Genomic DNA, 21805 nt, shown 5'->3' with positions numbered 1-21805 from the left:
AATAAATGAAGAAGTTCTTTTGTGAAAATATAATAATAATAATAATAATAATAATAATAATAATAATAATAATAATAATAATAATAATAATAATAATAATAATAATAATAATAATAATAATAATAATAATAATAATCCTCAATTTTTTTCCGATCTTGAAAATACGACAAAACAGCGACAACTAATCGACAAAAATGAACGTCTAATCCTCACATTTTACCAATCTTGAAAATACGACAAAAACGACAACTAATCGACAAAATTGAACGAATAATCCACACATTTTACCGATCTTGAAAATACGACAAAAACAACGACAACTAATCGACAAAAAATGAATGAATGATCCTATTTTTTTACTGATCTTGTAAATACGACAACTAACGACAAAAAATGAATGATATAGATATACTCGAAACAATTTCCAAAGTATGATAAACTACGTAACAAAACTTAACCTTCAAATATATTAGTGCGATTTGAAATTAATTATAACAAAAAAATGATGATAGGGTTTGAAGAATGAACAATTTTAGGTATCAAATTGGATTTCAATTTAATTTCTTCAAAAAGTATTTAATGAAATAAAAAAATTATTTGGCCAAAATAAAAAAATAAAAAATAATAATTTATGGGTTTTTGAGTATGAAATATTGGGATCTTGACATTTGGTACATAAAATAAATTACATATATATCATTCCTACATTATAAAACAAACAAGAACAACATGATATTCAATAACTATATTAATGGTGATCGATATGAACTCTTGCAGAATCTATAAACTTCATAATATTTTTGGTTTATATTTAATGCATAAATAATACCCTACGTATAAAAAGAGATATTTTGGCGTATTCGGAGATATCGAAGTGGATTTTCTATTAAAAGCGCCGAGTTTTTCTTTAACATGTCAAAGATATATGCGAATTCCTTAAATTTTGTAATGAAAACGAAACCATATTCGACACATTTGTTATATATCATAACATACCTATGTTGATATATAGATCCATGCTCTAACTAATTTTTTCCAAGTGAAATGAAACACAGTAGATCACATGCAAATTTGAATGTAATAACACACATATATACATATATACATATATACACACACAGAGAGAGAGAGAGAGAGAGAGAGAGAGAGAGAGAGAGAGAGAGAGAGAGAGAGAGAGAGAGAGAGAGAGAGAGAGAGAGAGAGAGAGAGAGAGAGAGAGAGAGAGAGAGAGAGAGAGAGAGAGAGAGAGAGAGAGAGAGAGAGAGAGAGAGAGAGAGAGAGAGAGAGAGAGAGAGAGAGAGAGAGAGAGAGAGAGAGAGAGAGAGAGAGAGAGAGTACTTACTGCTTGTCCAGATATTGTAGCTTGTTGGTGTCGCTCTTAATGTGATCGAGATGTCGCAGCTTATCGATTTTGCTCTTCATGAAAATAACACGACATGAAATAAGTCAATTTTCATACATTAATATATATATATTAACCTTGATCTATATGCTGATGGAAGTGATTTTTTTTTTTTATGTATATGTGAAATAAAAGTAATCTTGTATCAAATTATGTTATTACAAGAAATCTTGCATAGTAAAACATACCTGAACATTGCTTATATGACTGCATCTCCCATGCAACCACAACAAAAGAAAAGTCAAAATCACAAACAAATAAAAATAAACACAATATTATTACTACTTCAATAATTTAAAAAAATAAATTAAAGAATAAATTCAAGAATCAAGATTACTTCAATCTACTCTCCGCCGGTAGGTTGACATAGCGATGAAGCACATCTTCGATCCTGTGAAAGTCATGAAATTAAAAAAAGATCTTTAAATTATTTAAAAGAAAAAATTAAAGATATATATGTAGATTTTAATTTTAATTTTTTATTTTTATTTAAAAAAAAAATTAAACTAAAAAAACGAACCTTTTTTGGTTGGAAAATTTGCTAACTCGGCCAGAAGGCGAAAATGCGACAAACGCAACATCTATGTCACAACAAACGGCTATTTCATTAGCCTTTTTCATTAGACTACTACGCCTCTTTGAGAATGTCACTTGACATTTAGTAACATCCTCGATTTTTTTCATGTCAATTTTCCGACCCATCTTAATTCTCTTTCTCGATTTTTCTTTGTGGATGTCGAAAAATTGCAAATACACGGGCTATAGGTCTAACCAAACGACTCTATTTATAACCCTAAAAAAATATTACGACTCGAATACAATTAATGCGAAATCACCAAGATTATTGGTAATTGTTTTTCTTCTTCGAACACTTGTACACCACAAATGAGCCCCTACATTGATTACTAGCTTATTGAGAATCCGAGTTTTCAATAAACGTTAAGCGAAAGCAATAAATTTCGTTGCCATGTGTGCTCGTAAGTCAAGGAATCAAATCAACACTTCTTGCGCCATGTTTGGTTAAAGTTTGTAAACTTTGAAGAAATTGGCAATACTAAAGAACGAAACTTTGTTCGATTTTCGGTATTGCCAAACGGGACCTTGAGCAATTATGAAGGCAGTTTTGCAAATCCAGTGTAGCTGATTCTGTAGTTGCATGGATAGAAAGTAATTATTATTTTATTTGTGACACTTGTTTTATTTTTTTTATTGCATTAAACATTTTCATAAAATTGGAAGAAATTATTTGAATTCCTTTTTCACAAATTGAAAAAGGGGGATCAATACAATAGCAATGGCTTAGGTCAAATTGTAATAGGGATAAGCCCATAATAATTGTTGTAGATATTGGGATAGACTCTCTTATAATTAATTTTTTTTATAATGTTTATCTTCATAATTAATTTGTTCACATATGATTTTTTATTTTTATTTTATTTTTTGTATTTATAATTTTTTCTTACAATAAAGTTGAAAAATATAGGAATATTAAATGAGTAATTATAATGCACGTTTCGATCTCGATTTTCAATGAGAAAAAAGGGTCGGACGCACGACAAAATCCGTATAAAATTAAAACTCGAAGCACTATTAAAGGGAGTTATTTAAAAAAAAAATCTCGTAGCCTTTTATTTCTATATTAGCCTTTCACGGACCAAACATAGTGTAAAATTCGACGTGCTCCGTTGTTTACAATTTAGTTAACATTTTTTTATTTGGTAAAATTTCAATTTTTTTGATGTAAATATTTATTCACTTAAATTAAATTAAAAGTATAATACAAACAAAAATTCAAATATGGATCATTAGATAAGAAAATCTTATTGTTTTATTAATTGGTTCGATTGATTTGTATTTCACTAGATAAATGCCATATTCAAACATTGGGTTTTATTTGGAAGAAATACTTGTGCTTTTGAATCGAGTGATGCTTTTAATTTGTAGAAGTTAAAACTTAATCAGGGTAATTTAGTAAAAGTGCCTCGAGTGTCCCTAGCTCGTCTTACCTTATACCCCGCATTTTTTGTTAGTTAGAAGTCTATCGGGATCTATGGGGGGCAAACTGTAAATACTACAAGGTGTGATCGTAAAGACGTATAAATAGTGTGGGGGGAAACATGTACTCGAAGGTTAATGTCAGAAGTGCACTGTCAATATTTTGAAAGTTCATTGCCATTTTTCGGAAGTGAATTTATAGTTTTCAAAAGTTCGATTCGAATTTTGAGCAAGTTTTAGAAGTTCACTACTAATTACGAGCAATTGTCGGAAGTTCACTATCAATTTTCAGATGTTCACAATACCATATTGTTTGGTGAACATTAAAAAAAACATAATCGTAATAAAAATTGTGAAGTCCTATTAACATGGAAATAAACTAGAAAAATAAGAAAATTATGACCAAAAAGAAATAAACTAATTCTAATAGATCGAACTTGATATTCTAAAGAGTTCGATTTGCTGTATCGGAATCTGAATTTCCGATCGTACGAAAAGTTATAATGATTTTAAAAATTACTAGAAATAAAAATAAAATGTGTTTTTATTTTAATGGCTATTTGCCACAAATTTTGCTTATGCAAAATAGAGATAATATGCAAGAAAAACGACAAGTATTCATGTTTTATACGGGTAAATTGTATAAAATCTCCATGTGTTAAGGAAAACCTGCGCCAAATCCCTTGTGTTTTTTTTCTTGCGTAAACCCCCTTGTGTTTTATTATACTTTACACGAAATCCCTTTTTTCGTTAAAACTTAATGCCGTTAACTATAGAGGGGGTGTTATGCAATTTTTTTGTAACATATGGGGATTTGGTGCATAATTTTGCAAAACAAGGGGGTCTATGCAAATTAATTTATTCATTTAAACTTCAAATTATTTTCTTAAATTATGTCGAATATATCTATTAATTTAAAATATGAAAACTAAGAAAATATTACTCGAGATTGAAGTTGGAACGAATTTTCAAATTATTTATGTTCTTTTCACATATAATTAATCAATAATAAATTATAAACATATATAATAATTTCTCATAAAATAACTATATAATTTAAGGGGAAATTTGCTAGACACCCCTTATTTTGAACTTATATATGTAGAGATCCTAATTGCTAGATGAATATAGACATAAGTCCTTTGACCTCAAAATATAATATAAATAAAATAAAATAATTAGTATATATAGACATAAACACCCTCAATTAATAAGAAAACAAATCTGATTTATTATCTCTTCAATCTCACGTATCTCTCACCCTATATTTAATCACTCATCTATCTTTCTCTGTATCTAATCTCACGCCTCTCTCTCTCTCTCTTTCTCTCTCTCTCTCTCTCTCTCTCTCTCTCTCTCTCTCTCTCTCTCTCTCGTTCTTCGTCTCTGTTTTTTTTTTCCTTCTTCTTCTTCTGTTTCTTTATTTTTTTATGAAGAAATATTATAAAGAATGAGAAAAACAGGGATGTGAGATGATTTCTTAATGAAAGAATTAAAGAGGACAACAAACATCCCCTCCCCTTTTCTTAAAAAAAATTCAGAAGTCCAAAATTCTAGCCAAATTCGCATTGTGTCTCCCGTATGTAGAACCTTCCCATCGTTTGTTGTTAGCAATTTTCGTTTGAAGGTTGGTTTCACTTCGTTTGTTGTTTGAAGAATTGCGTTTGGTGTTGAGATTCGATTCCTCTGGTTTACAATTTGCAAGGTATGTCTTAAGTTATATTTTACAAACACTTTGTTTAATGTTTTTGCTATTTGCAACGTGTTTCATAAACAATTTTTTTGTTGGTGTTTTTAATGATGATGATTTTTTTTCCGGTTTGTTGTTTGCATTTGATGAAGTCATAGTTAATTTTTTGTTTGCAATTTAATATTGCATATTCTGAATTTTTTTTTATCAGTTTGTTGTTTGTATTTGACAAAATCATAGGTATTTAGTTGTTTGCAATTCTATAACACAAAGTCTAATTTTTAGTTTGGTATTTGCAGTTCACAGAGTCACAGAGTCATAAGCGTCGCGGGAAGTCCCGGAGTCATCGGTAGTGTTTTTAAAGTATGAGTTAGTAAAATAAATTGTATATTTTTATATGAATTAATTTAATATTTGTAGTTAATATTTGGAAGAGAGATTTTTGGGAATTTGTTTTGATAGAGAGATTTTTTAGCATTTGATTTGAATTAAACTAAGGGTATTTTGGGCACAATAAATATTATTAATTTATTAAAACATGGAAATTTTTACTTGGATCTACACACATAAATTATAATATAGAGGGACCTATAACAAATTGCCCCACAATTTAAAACATCAAAATTCATACATTAATAAATTATATCATATAAAAATTGATTTTTTTTATAAAATTTTTATTTTTGATACTGTAATTGAATAAATGTGTTCAATTTAATTTAAGAAAATAATATGAAATTTAAACAAATAAATTACTTTTTGCATAAAATCCCCTTGTATTGTAGAGAATATGCATAAAATCCACCTATGTTACAAAAAATTTGCATAAAACCCAATCTATAGTTAACGGTGTTAACTTTTAACGGAAAAGGGGATTTCCTACAAAGTAAAATAAAACACAAGGGGGTTTTACGCAAGACAAAAAAAACACAGAGGGATTTGGCGCAGATTTTTAACACAGTGGGGTTTTATGTTGTTTACCCTGTTTTATACAGACGTAAAGTTTACAATATTTTTGTACGCGGTGAATATTTAATATTTAATCACTTCATTATATATTATCAATATATAATCTAGCTAATATATATATATATATATATATATATATATATATATATATATATATATATATATATATATATATATATATATATATATATATATATATATATATATATATATATATATATATATATATATTTTTTAAATTAGTAATATAAATAAATAAATTCAACCTAAAAAAGTTTAATATGTACCAACTAAATATAAAATAAATTTATTATCAAACAAGTCTATTGAAAAATCCTAGTTTCAATTCTCATTTTCTAAACAAAGCTTTCTAAGAAAATCCCAATTGATAAATTTTAGTGGTAAAAAACCCTAATTTCATCTCATTTCCCAATTATTTTTCTTATTTAATTCCTCCATCATATAACACACACAAATTGCACACGCCCGTTTTTTTTTTTTTCAATCTCCAATTATCTAGGATGCATAGACATTATATAATAATAAAATAGCTATTAAAGTTACAAACATGGCTCGTCGGAACGGTCAGAACGGAACGGGAACAACCCTCTTCGTTTTCGTTGCCGTAACAAAATTGTTTTGAGGCGAAGAACATTTGGAAACGGGCAAAAAGTGGACGGAATGTCGGGACAATGCGATAAATCGGATGGTCGCAGCTATCACGCTTATCGTAATGTGAATGGCATGCCATGTATCATCTAATTTACTTCTCCAGCTCTCCAAGGTTGTTTAAAGATGTTAAACTAGTGTTTTAATTTTTAATTAAAAGTTTTCAAAAAATTACAATTAGCTCTAATATTTTAAACATAGTTTGATTTGAGGCAAATTAAAAAAATTTAAGATCCCAAAATTTGCAATCTGGTCATAATTAATTTTTATTTATGTTAAAGTAAAAACGTACCATAACTTACAATTTCAATAAAAATATTGCCTTTTAAACTATTTATTACAATTAGGGAAAATTACGGACATTCCCCTAAACTATGGTCAAATTACGAAAAATCCCATATTGTTTGAATAATTACAGCTAGCCCCTTCTTTTAAAATTTTGGGTAAATCACACCTACACCCCTGAGATATGCTGAAATAACTTTAAGGTTCCTATGGTATTGATAATTACAATCACCCCCTGAACATTGGTAGAAACTCTAACGGATAATGCATTGGATACATTATTGCAATAAAATTCTAAGAGACTATTAGTTTAAGAAAGTGGTGGAGACAACATAAAATTATGGGTGATTCAAGAAATATTGGGAAAGCCACGTCACCACCTAGCTCGATGTTGTCTCTACCGAAACTAATAGTTCGTTAGAAATCTATCGGAATCACGTATCTAATGTATTATCCTGTTACAGTTTCTAACGATGTTTCAAGGGGTGATTGTAATTACCTATACCATAGGGACCTTAAAATTATTTTAGCGTACCTTAGGGGTGTTGTTGGTGGTAATACCTACACGCAAGTGAACGTATCAAGTAATATAGTGGACAATTAAGTCCGGATATCGAACCCACAGGGAATATTTAATTATTTAATCCTATACGGTAAATTCTACCAATTATTATCAAGCCCACCCTACACAGTCGACTTTAGAGAGAATCAACTAAATTAAAATAAGGCAAATGGCAAAAAGGCCCATCACATGGGACTTAAATGCATTTTAGTCCACAAAAAAAAACAGTCTCTCAATTAAGCCCATCCCCATGTCTTTACTCTAAAATACCCTCAATAATATAATTCTTAACAATTCCACCCATTATGCTCTAACTTTCTTAATATTACACATTGACCCCGGATTTAAACAAATATATCACATTAACCCCCAAAAGTTTTTTTTTTTTCAGAAAATATTTTTTTTTCTGAAATGTTTTTTTTCCGGCCAGATTCCGGCGTTGACTTTTTTTTTTTTATTTTTTGAAATTTTTTTTCCGGCGGTCAACCACCGTTGACCGCCGGTCTCCGGCGTTGACTTTTTTTTTTTTTTTTTTTTAAATTGTTTTTTCTTAGAAAAAAAATATTTTAATTAATATTACTGTCTTGACTACTAAATTACTGTCTCAGACAGTAATATTACTGTTTGGGACAGTAATATTATGAATATTATTTTTCCGAACAGTAATATTATTAATATTATTGTCTAAGACAGTTAAATTACTGTTGGAGACAGTAATTTAACATCCAAGAATGTAAATATAATTAAAATAAATTTTTTTGTAAGGAAAAAAATTAAAAAAAAAAAGTCAATTAACAGTTAAATTACTGTTTCCGACAGTTAAATAACTGCTGGAGACAGTAATTTAGCAACGAATACAGTAATATTAATTAAAAATATTTTTTTTAAAAATAAAAAAGTCAATTAACAGTTAAATTACTGTCTCCGACAGTTAAATAACTGCTGGAGACAGTTTTTTAGCAACGAATACAGTAATATTAATTAAAAATATTTTTTTTAAGAATAAAAAAGTCAATTAACAGTTAAATTACTGTCTCCGACAGTTAAATAACTGCTGGAGACAGTAATTTAGCAACGAATACAGTAATATTAATTAAAAATAATTTTTTTAAGGAAAAAAAAGTCAATTAACAGTTAAATTACTGTCTCCGAGAGTTAAATAACTGCTGGAGACAGTAATTTAGCAACGAATACAGTAATATTAATTAAAATATTTTTGAAGAAAAAAAAAAAAAAACAGTCAATTAACAGTTAAATTACTGTCTCCGACAGTTAAATAGCTGCCGGAGACAGTAATTTAGCAGCCAAGACAGTAAAATTAATTAAAATATTTTTTTTAAGAAAAAACAAAATTATTAAAAAAAAAAAAAAAAAGTCAACGCCGGAAACCCAGCGGTCAACGGCCGTTGACCGGCCGGAAAAAAATTTCAGGAAAACAAAAATTCAAAAAAAAAAAAAAAAGTCAACGCCGGAATCTGGCCGGAAAAAAAATATTTCAGAAAAAAAATTTATTTTCTGAAAAAAAAAAAGTTTTGGGGGTTAATGTGATGTATTTGTTTAAATCCGGGGTCAATGTGTAATATTTAAGAAGTTAGAGCATAATGGGTGGAATTGATAAGAATTAGGGTTAAAATTGGGGTCAAAATTGAAATTAGGGTTAAAATTGGTTAATTGATGAAATTGGGCTAAATTGGGGTGTAAATCATGAAATTGGAGTTGAATTGGGTTTCAATGAATTGAGGGTAATTTTGGTATATATAAAAGGATTTTCCTTATTTGCAAATAAGTTTGAATGGGGTGGATTTATTTGAAAGACCAAAAAATTGAATGTCCCATTGTTTTTTTTGTGATTACCCCATTAAAATAAATTAAAAAGCAAATTAAAAAGACAAGAGCACGAAAGCAATTAAAAACGAATGATTAATCACAGTAAACAAGTCTAGGATTTTATTCTTCCCCCTATGTGATTATTACTCCCTCAATTCCTTCAATTGTGCAAGCAATTAACCTGGATTATTAACATGAGATGCTAAAATAATCATAACCGCTTCCGCGTGTATTACGATTCTAATACTCTAGATTCAATTACTATATTCCTATGCAATTAATTTTAGAACACAACATTTAGCCAAATCTCAATAATGGCTACCTAAGAAATTAACTATATTCCTATGTTAATACCACAAAGGCTCTTCTACCACTGTTCTAATTATTAATCCGATCTTCCGATTCATGTGATTAACAATAACATAAAAGCAAATAAGATGATCAAGTTCATGCACTTAATAAAACAAGTAGAAGAAATAATTCGGAATTAAAACTTGCATAAAATCCTAGAAATAAGAAAATTAGCTACTCATGATTGAAGGAAAAACGCAAATAAAATTAATCATAAACGATAAATCTATGCTTGGAGTCTTCGAATTCTTCGTCTTCGTTATTGCTTTGTTGCTCTTGAAATTGCGTAAGGAGATCCCCAATTGTGTGCTTGGCTTGATTTTATATATGGTGAAAAACTTGGGGAAAGAAGGCAGTTTCTTTGTGCAATTAAAATCCCTTTACTGCACTGCCACGTGGTCTCGGAAGGCCGTCCCATAATTTGAACTAAAACTCGGACGACCGTCCGAGCTTTAAATCTTCATATTTTGGTTTTTTCACTTTTGGCCCATATTTTCTCCAAAATTACAAATTTTACCCCATACTTTTCCAATTCTTCAATTTGTACCTAAAATACAATAAATCAACTTTTTAAGCACCAATTATCATTAAAACACACCAAAAGCTCAAATAAAAAGGTACGATAAAGTGTAAAAATATACACTTAACAGGTGTAGGTGTAATTTACCTAATATTTGTACATAAAATTTATGTAATTCGGTTATTTACCGAACTAAATCGTAAATTAAGTTTGGTAAACAGTATGAAATGTTGGCGTACCGAAATTTTGGTTCGGATTTACCGATTTAACGTCCCTAAATTTACCTCTGGAGGGGTATTTCGTAAAATAATACATAGTTAAGGGAGTGACTGTAATTACCCAAACATGAGGCTAGTTTTCGTAATTCGGCCTTCCAATTAAAGGCCCAAAAGAAAAGAAAAAACAATTGAAGAAAGCCCAATATCAATAGGCAGAATTTGAGTCAACATTTCATTTGTATTCTGTATTTTTTGACCGACGGCGTACGATAGCCTGCCTCCGCCATGGATATGCCTGAATCACCACCACCACCACCAGAAAACTCTTCGCCGATCTCCACCACCACCGCCGCCGCCGATATGGTGGACGACGACCCACTCTCGAGCCCGTACGCGTCTCTAAACTCCCACTGCCACGAACTCTCCACCCTGCAGGACCTCGCCTGCCGCGGCGCGTGGCAAACCATCCTCGACAAGGTGGCGCGTTCCCGCTCACTCTCCCTCCTCACCAAACCGCACGAGCACCTCATCTACCTCACCTTCAACCTCCTCTCCCTCGTCAAGCTCCGCCGCTACTCCGACGCCCAATCCGAGGCCCAAACCCTAGACGAAGATCTCGAATCCGATCAGTACCTATACGAATCGTACCCGGATCATTACCCGACCCGAAAACCCGGATCCATGATCCCTTTCGCCCTGCGTTGGTTGCACGCCCACTTACCCTTTACCCTAGGCGACCGTCAATTATCCCTCGATCGCCTCTACTCCCTCCTACATTTCATCCGCAGCAAAAGGCTGTCGCAAAATCAAGAATCGATCGGCGAAACCTCGCGAACACTCTGGAAAAAGCGCGATTCTTTCGTAGTGAACACGATCGTAAGCCACCATTTGAGCCATAAGGAATTCAAGGTGTGCTTGTCTCTGCTGAAAGCCGAAATCGCCAAAAACGACGACCCTTTGCTCCTGTCGAAATTGGGCTACGTCGAAATGCAGTACGGCGATCTCGACGGGGCGAGGCGTAATTTCGAGGCGGTGGAGAAATCGATTGTGGGTAGTGAGAATAGCAAAGATGATGTGGGGTTGAAGAATCTTGTGAGTAGGAACAAGGCGTTGATGTTCTTGGTGGCGAAGGATTACGTGTCGGCCGTACGAGAGTACGAGGAGTGTATAGATAGAGATGGGTCGGATGTTGTCGCGATTAATAATAAAGCGATTTGTCTGATGTACTTGAGGGATTTGTCAGATTCGATTAAGGTTTTGGAGAACGCTTTGGAGAGGGTTCCTACAATGGCGTTGAACGAGACCCTTGTGGTGAATTTGTGCAGTATGTACGAGCTGGCGTATGTGAACCATGCCGATGTGAAGAAGACGCTTAGTACTTGGATTGCCAGGGTGGCGCCGGACGATTTCGACACTTCGTGTACGAGGATTTGAGGTACGAATGTTCTTTCAGCCATTCTTTCTTGTTGTGAGGAAAAAAAAAATGGAGTCTTTGAGGTCGAATTATTCGTGATTTGTTTGTTGTTTCGTTGTTCTGTTTCGATAACGGGATTGGTCGGTGTTTTTGCCGAGAAAAAGTACAATTTAGTTGTCAATTTAGTTGTCGAATGTTTTTTCGTAAGATATGATACGACAGCATACAATGTAAAGGATTATTTATGTTGTGGAAAATCTTCTCCGAGACAAACTTGTGGTTCAATCTCCGTTTGGTTTCGATGCTTATGTTATATTAACTTCAATTTTTTTTTTTTTTATCAAATTTGCATTTGTGTCCTATGTTATCAACGATGGCGTTCGTGCTCCTTTACATACGACTTTTGTTGAAGAAACTAATGTATCGAGTTTTGGTATTACCACTATATTGTATTGAGTTTTCTGGATATACCCGATCAGGGTTAAACAACGTAAAGTTGTTGAGATGAAGCGTAACTTTAGCATACAGTAAAAAGAAATAAACTCGATAATGCCCCTCGTCTTTGGATAGTCGTTTTTGCTGCATTCAATATGTGACTTACGTGTAGTTCAGAAATGGAATATTCTGTGAAGCGCAGACGGGGGAACTATTGTTCGTACTTTTTATGGAAGTTTTAAGTTTCTTGTCACAACGTGCTTAGAAGAATCGTTTGCGAATACGTTTCAAAAGTCATAGTATGATAAATCGATTGAACTGAGGTATCATTGTGTGCAGGATATGTTCAGACCATTATCGAACTTTGTATATATCGATGCCTGTAATATCGCTTACGAATTATACATTGCGGGTTCAACATATTATTCGTTTGTATATATATATATATATATATATACACATATATATATATATATATATATATATATATATATATATATATATATATATATATATATATATATATATATATATATATATATATATATATTTTACAAAGGAATTCAGCTGTAGATGTGTAGTGGGTAAATTTTATTCTCATGTAATAGTTTGTAAATCAGACGAGTTCGATCTTGAAAATATTGGTAGGGAGAATCGAACTAACTGGATTGTCAGGGCGTCGACGCGCCAAACATAACACAATATTGTTCTTATTACTTAAATATTTTTATATTTTAAACCTTACAAAACATAGCCGATATCTTTCTCGTCGAGAACAATACTACATTACTGTCATGTCGGGGGTGGAAATCAGACATACCGGATGAAAAATCTCGTTTTAAAAAGAAATTGAAAATCAAAAGTAAAAGTAAAAAAAATGATCAGAAGAAATTTAGAACTAAAAATTTTGTTTTAAAAAAAAAAAACATGGGACCGGAATTTGGAATTCAAAATTTTGTTTTTATGTTCACCTTTAAGTTAAGATACCTAATCAGTAATACTACTAAGAGGTCTTTGGCTAAACTTATAAGATATTAAAAGGAACTTATTAGATGTTTTAGAACTTATAAGTTTTTCCATAGTGTTTGGTAATTTTTTAAGAATTTTTTTTTTTAAATAAGCACTTAGAGAACAAATAAGATCTTTTTAAAAGAGTATCTCTACCCCACATTTTTATTTAAGATATTATAATGAGGATAAATATGAAATTAGCTCATTATCTAAACACTCGAAAAATTAATCTTAAAAATAAGATGTAAAAACTTATCAACTCTAGAAACAACTCTAAAAACATCTTATCAGACGTAAGAGCTGACACAGCTTGTCAGCTTTTAAAAAAGATAAGCTTAGGCAAACACCATCTAAGTTTCGGAATTTGAAAATTATAGATTCATTTATATATTTCAATTCCAAGTAACGAAATGCAAATTTTGGAAATCGGACCTTCGAAATCCGGAATGAAACCACTGTTCCAAAATCGAAATTTTTTATATCCGAATCGGCAGAAACCAAAAGTTTATTGCAATTCCCATCCCCTAATTATCATCAAACCAATGGTAGGGGGTAATCATTTTCAATTATAGATTTCTTTTCTTTTTTTTCCTTCTTTTTTTTTTCTTTGTTTTTTTAAACATGGTGAAATTTGTCTGAAAATGCATTGATCCACCAACCCTTACCTAATATACCAACAACCTCAGCCACCTCTTCAACTCTTTCTTCCCACCAAACCCTTTTTTTAAAAACAATTTCTTCCTATTTTTTCACATTCAAATCCAATTTCAAGAATCATTACTCTTCTCAATCCCACCAAACTCTCTGTCGGAAAAAAAAATGGCAGCGGCGACCTCGTATTCAATCCAGCCCAAATCAATTTCTGCAAAGATTACTCATCTTCAACATCAATCTAATTCACAGAGTTCTATTACATCACTCTCTTTCTCCTCTCAATTGGAGCCTGTTTCTATCAAGTAAGATCCTTTAATTCCCCCCCCCCCCCCCCCCCCTTTTTTTTCAAATGGGCTTTCTCTAATTTTTCGAATTGGGTGAAATCGGCTGTTATTTTTTGCAAATTCGCGATGTTAGATTAATGGGTTTTGCGGCAATTTTAGCAATTTTGAATTTTTGTAATGTAGAATTTGAATTGGAAGTAAAAATTGCTGAGTGATTATGAATCGGAGTTCATTTGTGTTTTTGTTTTCTGTACAGATCGTTGTCTGCAGCAAGACAACTCCATTTGCAGAGAGTTGGTGCAGTTGTAAGAGCAGAGGTCAACTCGGGAGCAATGGAGGTTGATATCTCACTGAGCCCACGAGTCAACTCAGTCAAGCCTTCGAAAACGGTGGCTATTACTGACCAGGCTACTGCACTCGTGCAAGCCGGTGTGCCCGTTATTCGATTGGCAGCTGGAGAGCCTGATTTCGATACACCCGCAGCAATTGCCGAGGTAATTCTTGATTGCTCAAAAATCGAATCTTTATTTTTTTATTTATTTCGTTGAATCCATCGAAAATAGTTGCGAATTATATTAACTCGTACTTTATCGTTTTGATTTAGGCTGGAGCTAATGCGATACGTGAAGGATATACGAGGTATACCCCTAATGCAGGCACGTTGGAACTCCGTTCGGCTATTTGTCACAAGCTAAAAGGTGAATTTTACGACACTTGTTGCGTTATATTGCTTAAAGAACAAAAAAAATATTCATTAATTTATTATAATTTTTTTTAAATAATTAGAGGAAAACGGAATATCTTACACGCCCGATCAGATTCTGGTGAGTAACGGGGCGAAACAAAGTATCGTTCAGGCAGTTCTCGCAGTTTGCTCACCCGGAGACGAGGTGATACTTTTTTTGAACTTTTATTAAGTCGTCGGGTTTGTTTTTTCACATGTCGAATTAGTAATTGTTTTGAGTAAATATATTTATCCGTACAGTCGGGTTTTTATCGGCTCCGTTTAAGAACCAAATGTTAATGAGACAAGGATTGTATAATCACAAATCTTGAACTCTAGGATAATATAATCCCGACCGATTTTGCTTTTGCAGGTGATAATTCCAGCTCCGTTTTGGGTGAGCTACCCAGAAATGGCAAGATTAGCCGATGCGACCCCTGTAATTATTCCCACGAGCATATCCGATAATTTTCTTTTAGACCCAAAAGTTCTCGAGTCGAAGTTGACCGAAAAGTCAAGGCTGTTGATTCTGTGCTCTCCTTCGAACCCAACGGGGTCCGTTTATCCTCGTAAATTGCTCGAAGAAATTGCTGAGATTGTCGCAAGGCACCCTAGGCTTCTAGTAAGCTCTTAAATCTCCACCTATATATATATATATATCAAGAATATATAGTTATATTTTTCTAGTTCTCAAAAAAAAAAAAAACTTTTTTTTTTCTTTTTCGCAGGTGATGTCTGATGAAATTTACGAACATATAATTTATGCGCCGGCGACTCACACGAGCTTTGCGTCTTTGCCGGGCATGTGGGATAGAACTTTGACTGTAAATGGCTTCTCAAAGGTGAGAAAAGACTTGATTTTTATTTTTTTCCCCCAAAAGAATAATTAGTCCACGATAATCCGATTTTTTTTTATTTTTTTATTTTCTTAAGCTGAAAGAATGTTTTACGTGTAACTTGATCAGGCTTTTGCGATGACCGGTTGGAGACTTGGGTATATTGCTGGACCGAAACACTTTGTTGCTGCATGTGGGAAGATCCAAAGTCAGGTGCGTGTACTAATCTAGTGCTCGTTTTCTAATTTATTTTTGTGGATAAATAGACGAATAGAAGTGTTCAAACATTTGTTCCAGTTAAAAGAAAAGGGATTTTACAATTCATTTTTTTAATTGGATTCATCCTCTTCTTCGATATTCGTTCATATATGTTCATTAAATATTTAATTGTTAATATGCCTCCAGACCATATATTTGTGCACAATGACGCAATTATTTATAAGGTCAATTATTCCGAATTCATAATTTTTTGTTTGTGCATGCGCTTACTTCAAATCTGAAATGTGTGGCCAATTTTAAATAGTTTTTGAAATATGTACCCGAATAAATTTGATTCTTGAAATAAAAGAACACGCAGACGCTAAATTGCATATGGAGGTCCGTTATAATGTATTCGGAAAAAAGGAATCACAGTTGAAATTCTTTATACATTTTACATAAACCTATGATGTAATAAAGAAAAAAAAAAAAACAAATATGTAATTAGTTATTTCTTCATAAATAAACAAGTTCCAATTTTTTTTTTTTTTTTTTTCGGTACAGACGACTTCAGGAGCAAGCAGTATATCTCAGAAAGGTGGTGTTGCTGCTTTAGGGTTGGGATATGCTGGTGGAGAAGCGGTCTCGGTTATGGTTAAAGCTTTTCGTGAGAGACGAGATTTTCTTGTTAAAAGCTTCGGCGAATTGGATGGTGTCAAGATTTCCGAGCCTCAGGCAAGGATTTGTTTAATTTATTTTGTTTTACTTATAAAGTATTTGCTAAAACCTATTTAATTAGGCTGATATCGGAATTTTTTTTTGGCATTTTATTTGCAGGGAGCTTTCTATCTTTTTCTTGATTTCAGTTCTTACTACGGCTCAAAAGTTGACGGCTTTGGTGTAATCGACGGTTCCGAGTCCCTCTGCCGGTATTTACTCGACGAGGCTCAAGTAAGAACAGCTTGTTTTACCGAAAAAAAAAAAAAAAAGATTTCCATTGGTTACAAGTTAAATGATACATTTACACGTAGCTCCCCCGATATTAAGTGTACGAGTTTATTGCATTTAGCACCTTTGTGTTATATCAAATTGCTAAAAAAATTCACCCCCAACAAAGAAAGATTTTATTTTTCTTTTTTGTTTTATTTAGTTCATAATTTTAGAGGACTAATTGTGCAAAAAGACTTCCGATTTTTTCAGTTCATCGTTATTGTGACAGAGTTTTATTATTACAAGCGAAAAAACGTGTGATATTTATTGTTATTGGTGACAAATTTACGCAGGTTGCCCTTGTTCCGGGAGATGCATTTGGAGACGATACATGCATCAGAATATCGTACGCAGCATCATTGGCCACTTTGAAGTCTGCTGTAGAAAAAATCAAAGGGGCACTCTTATCCCTCAAGCCTGCGGTTCTTGCTTAGTTTTTAGTCTCGTAAATTTATTACATCTGCAGAATTTGTCGAATAAATTACGTTTTTTTTTTTGTTTGTTTTGTTTTAAATTAGCTTGTGTTGTAAACTATGTAACATATATAGCCAAATGCAATGGCTGTGTTTGATCTGTGTTATGTCGAAAAATAAAAATAAAATTACTTGCGTTGAGAGAATTTGAATTATGGAATTTCATGAACAATTCATTTTGTGGGTAAATTAAGAAACGCCCCTACACTTTTAGGCTAAATTATGAAAAACTCCCCCACCTATTAGTGATTACCAAAATCCCCTCAATGTTTGTTTCTGCCTTACGCTGACCCACCTATTATGTCGTAATTACTAATAGGTGGGAGAGTTTTTCGTAATTGATCTATGTTCAAGGGCGTTTTTGTAATTTACCCTCTCTTTTTTCTTGAATTCATATATATACCACAATATTGTGATGACATATTTCGTTTCATTAGCATTAGACAACACTACAAGGAACACAAGAATCAAGTCTTAATAGTATTTAGTTCAAGTTAATTTAATTAACAAGCCATACTTATTATTAATTGAATATATAATAGAGAAAATTATGAAAAAAAAACCCTGAGGTAAAACCTAGTTACAAAAGTCCCCTTCATATTTGCATAATTACGAAAATACCTCCTTGACAGGTATTTGACCGTTTAAATTCACAGAAAATATATTATGTCCGTTAAAAAACTTGCATCATATGATAGTATATATTTTTTCTAGTATAAAATTGTTTCATGAATCATTTCACTAGGGTGGGAATCAAACGGATTGAATTAAAATTAGTGTTTTTGGCCAAAAAAATAGTTTTCGAAAGTAATAAACTAATTTTGTAAAAGCGAAAATCAAATTTTGAAATGAAAAATATTGTTCCAAAATTAGAATTTTTCCGATCGAAAATGGTGGAAATAAAAAAATATCATTTTTTATTCACATATAATATAAAAATAAATAACAATATTAGTATTGTGAGGTAATTTCAGATTCTTTTTAAGTTTTTAGAATTTGTTGCGGAAATCTGAATCTTATATAAATTCCAATTCCAATTCCAATTCAAATCAGCGAAACTATGACTTAAACCGAAACTGGCAAAATGTTCAGATCGAAACCGACAAAATTCAAATAATTTTATTACATAAAAAAAAAAAGATAAGAGTGTTGGAATCTTCTTGAGAAGATTCTTTCTATTCATATTTCCTTACAAAATGGATTTCTGTGAACCTAGGACTAGGCCCTCATCAAGAAGCTAAGGACAAGTTTGTACAAACACGTAAACCAAAACCTAACTTGAATTACAATACAATCAATCTCCATTGTTCATCAAGAATATTCTTTGTGTCACACTTCATGCAGCCAAATCAATTCTTCATTTATAATAAACCCCCCTCCTTCTTCCCACAAACAAAAATCATACAAACAAATTAAATTAAACCAGCACCAAAAAAAAAAAAGGATGTCTGCTACGTGTTCGACGAATGTCCCAGCTGAAATCGTGTTCTTCGATTTAGAAACAACGGTGCCCAACAAGACCGGGCAAAGATTCCACGTCCTCGAATTCGGCGCGATTGTTGTCTGCCCGCGGAAACTCGAGGAGCTGGAAAGCTTCTGCACCCTCATCAGGCCCGGGGACTTATCGGCGGTGGGCCTGAAATCTGGCCGGACCGACGGAATAACCCGGCCGGCGGTGGCGGAGGCGCCGCTTTTCCGGGAAGTAGCCGACAGGATATTCAAGATTCTTGATGGAAGAATATGGGCAGGGCACAATATTCAGAGATTCGATTGTGTTCGGATTAGGGAATCGTTTGCTGACATCAAAATGCCGGCTCCGGTTCCGATCGGGATTATTGATTCTTTGGGAGTTCTTACTGAGAAATTCGGCAGGAGAGCGGGGAATATGAAGGTTTGTGTCGATGCATGCATTCATACGACGTAGTTTTTTGCAAATGTTGATTTTCGATTTTGTTTTTTTTCTAATTTTGTTTATTTTTCTTCGTAAAGATGGCGACGTTGGCGTCGTATTTTGGGCTTGGCCAGCAGAAGCACAGGTATGAATGAACATGATGATCAATAATTATTGGAAAAAATAATAGTGATTTATGAATTTATGGGTGGAAAAATCGGACCGGATTGTATAGGAATCAACACTTTCGAAAAATTCCAATTTTCTTTTCGGAAGTTTAAAACTTATAATTCCAATGCCGTTTCAATAAAAATCGGAAAGAAAAAACATTTTCCATAATCGGAAATTTTTGAATCGAAATCTGCGGAATTCAGAATTTTTTTTTTGATTGAACTTAAATATAGAGAAATTATATGGAAAAATTACATTTTTCATCCCTTAAGTTTGCACCAATTTCACATTTGGTCCCTTATGTTCACAAAAAACACATTTGGTCCCTCATGTTCCAATAATTTAATACTTTTAATCATTTCCGTTAATTTACCGTTAGTTCGTTAGTTGAGGCAGTGATGGGCACATGCTTGATTCCGTTAGTTTTACCGGAAAATTTGACGAAAATGAACAAAAGTGTTGATTTTTTTATAAATAAGGGACCAAAAGTGTTTTTTTGCGAACGTGGGGATGAAAACAGTAATTTTCCAAAATTATATACTGATATTGAACTTAATTAGAAAAATATATAATATATATTCCAATTCCTTTCCAAAAAAACTTCCTTTCCAAAAGAACTCGGAAAAATCGGTAATTGAAAAATTCGGAATGAAATATATTGTTCCGAAATTGGAAATTTTCAGATCAGATTCGGCGAAAATCGGAAATTATGTTCCGATTTCCACCTCTAGAAGAATATGCTGACATGTTTTTATGATGATTTTTGAAGGAGCTTGGAGGATGTTAGAATGAACTTAGAAGTGTTGAAGCATTGTGCCACCGTGTTATTTTTGGTACCGTCGGAAATTCGTCTTTTTATTTCATTATATATATTTTCTTGAAAATAATCATTTAATTGGAGAAAAAAAAAACATAATTCTAATATGATTTTATTTTCCTAACTAATTGCTGTAATAAGATCATTAATTACAAATTTGGCCTTGATTTAATATCTAGGAATCAAGCCTTCCTCCAAATGCAATGAATGGAAAATGGCAAAGCATTCCCAATGTTACAACAAGAAGCAGAAGCTTATTGGTAAGAGCACCAATTAATGGCTGCCACGTGTACAATCTTCTTTTTTTTTTTTTTTTTTTGGACTTGAAACAAGAATTTGAAATATATTTGCAGCAATCGGAAAATAGAGGGAAATCGATATGCCGGGAAGAAACGACGAGCCGAAAATCGCCTCCTTCGACTTCTGCAGCAAATCAGAGGGCAGTCCCTTATGCTAAAGAAAGTCTTGGAAAGGTTTGTTTGTATATACCAATTTTTTATTAATCATTTGTTTAGAGTTTTTAATAAGTAATTAAGTAATTATTGATCTGTAATGTGAACAGATGACAGCTAGGGTGAAAAATGTAATTTGCAACGGCGATTTGTTGAAGCATACTCGGTCACTTATTCGATGATAAAAAGAAGTCGTCGAAGGGAAATAAAATCGAGGCTCGAAATCGAACCGTTTCATTAGAAAAAGCAAAAGCTCGAGATATTCCGAAATTTGGCTGCTTCATTTAGCTATGTGGCAGAGGCTTAAAAAGAAGATATATAGCTAGATAACAATGTATATAATTTATATATAGTTATATATTTTCTTATTTCGTAGCTTCCCATTCATTTTCATTGATTTAATTAATTCATTTAATATATTGTGTAATTTAAGATGGCTTTTGAATTTATTTGTTTGGCTTTTCCTCCTTTGTAGTCTTTTCAATTGGTGGTGACAAGAAATTGGTTGTTTATTTGGTATACAATTAGAATTAGGTTTTCAAATTAAAAATAAATTAAAAATAATGATAGTCCAAAACTGCTAATTTCGATCTAATCCATATACCCAATCTTCGTCCCTTGTAGTAGAGGAGAATTGGGAAACGAGTAACTGCCCTTCCACTTAAAACAAAAACAAAAAAAAATATTGTCATTTGAAAATAGTACTATTCCATATTTTGTATTGGGTCCTCGTGTCTACACAAGAATTATATTTACAACATATTATTGTCGTAACAAGTAAACTATTATAACTATATAAGATTGATTTCTATATGTATATAAATCAACAATATATGGACTATGGAGTAGTTTAAAGATAGGTGTTTATGGTGGAGCAAGGGATCGGAGCATGTGTTAATTATTGATGCAGGTTTCGAATCTCCTTGCCAACGGTTGATAGGTCGAACTTGTCACATGATTAACCTAG

The 21805-nt window shown here is 32.3% G+C and overlaps 4 protein-coding genes across 4 annotated transcripts; 3 read left to right on the top strand and 1 right to left on the bottom strand.

The window, feature by feature from the left end:
- Positions 1-1338: 1338 nt before the first annotated feature.
- On the bottom strand, positions 1339-2323 carry LOC148768902 (agamous-like MADS-box protein AGL104). Its single transcript, XM_088821158.1, has 4 exons — positions 1923-2323; positions 1740-1793; positions 1591-1609; positions 1339-1416 (listed from the first exon to the last, which is right to left on the bottom strand). Exons 1-4 carry the CDS (start codon positions 2102-2104, stop codon positions 1339-1341), a joined length of 333 nt encoding a protein of 110 aa, XP_088677284.1. The 5' UTR covers positions 2105-2323.
- An 8352-nt stretch (positions 2324-10675) lies between these two features.
- LOC105965192 (Tetratricopeptide repeat (TPR)-like superfamily protein) lies at positions 10676-12175 on the top strand. The gene has a single exon (XM_012989718.2). The coding sequence runs from the start codon at positions 10774-10776 to the stop codon at positions 11920-11922; it is 1149 nt and encodes a 382-aa protein (XP_012845172.2). The 5' UTR covers positions 10676-10773; the 3' UTR covers positions 11923-12175.
- Positions 12176-13891: 1716 nt separating this feature from the next.
- LOC105965191 (bifunctional aspartate aminotransferase and glutamate/aspartate-prephenate aminotransferase) lies at positions 13892-17679 on the top strand. Its single transcript, XM_012989717.2, has 10 exons — positions 13892-14304; positions 14543-14780; positions 14891-14984; positions 15073-15176; positions 15384-15632; positions 15739-15852; positions 15976-16059; positions 16609-16779; positions 16882-16995; positions 17328-17679. Exons 1-10 carry the CDS (start codon positions 14168-14170, stop codon positions 17466-17468), a joined length of 1446 nt encoding a protein of 481 aa, XP_012845171.2. The 5' UTR covers positions 13892-14167; the 3' UTR covers positions 17469-17679.
- A 1049-nt stretch (positions 17680-18728) lies between these two features.
- On the top strand, positions 18729-21300 carry LOC105965033 (Polynucleotidyl transferase, ribonuclease H-like superfamily protein). Its single transcript, XM_012989544.2, has 6 exons — positions 18729-19398; positions 19497-19543; positions 20339-20402; positions 20566-20646; positions 20740-20859; positions 20949-21300. The coding sequence occupies exons 1-6, from the start codon at positions 18952-18954 to the stop codon at positions 21018-21020; spliced, it is 831 nt and encodes a 276-aa protein (XP_012844998.2). The 5' UTR covers positions 18729-18951; the 3' UTR covers positions 21021-21300.
- The last annotated feature ends 505 nt before the right edge of the window (positions 21301-21805 follow it).

The sequence above is a fragment of the Erythranthe guttata genome, chromosome 8, assembly GCF_056151865.1.
Source record: "Erythranthe guttata isolate IM_541 chromosome 8, IM_541, whole genome shotgun sequence".
Taxonomy (NCBI): domain Eukaryota; kingdom Viridiplantae; phylum Streptophyta; class Magnoliopsida; order Lamiales; family Phrymaceae; genus Erythranthe; species Erythranthe guttata.
The sequence above is the reverse complement of the archived record's forward strand: the minus strand, read 5'-3'. Positions and strand labels throughout refer to the sequence as shown.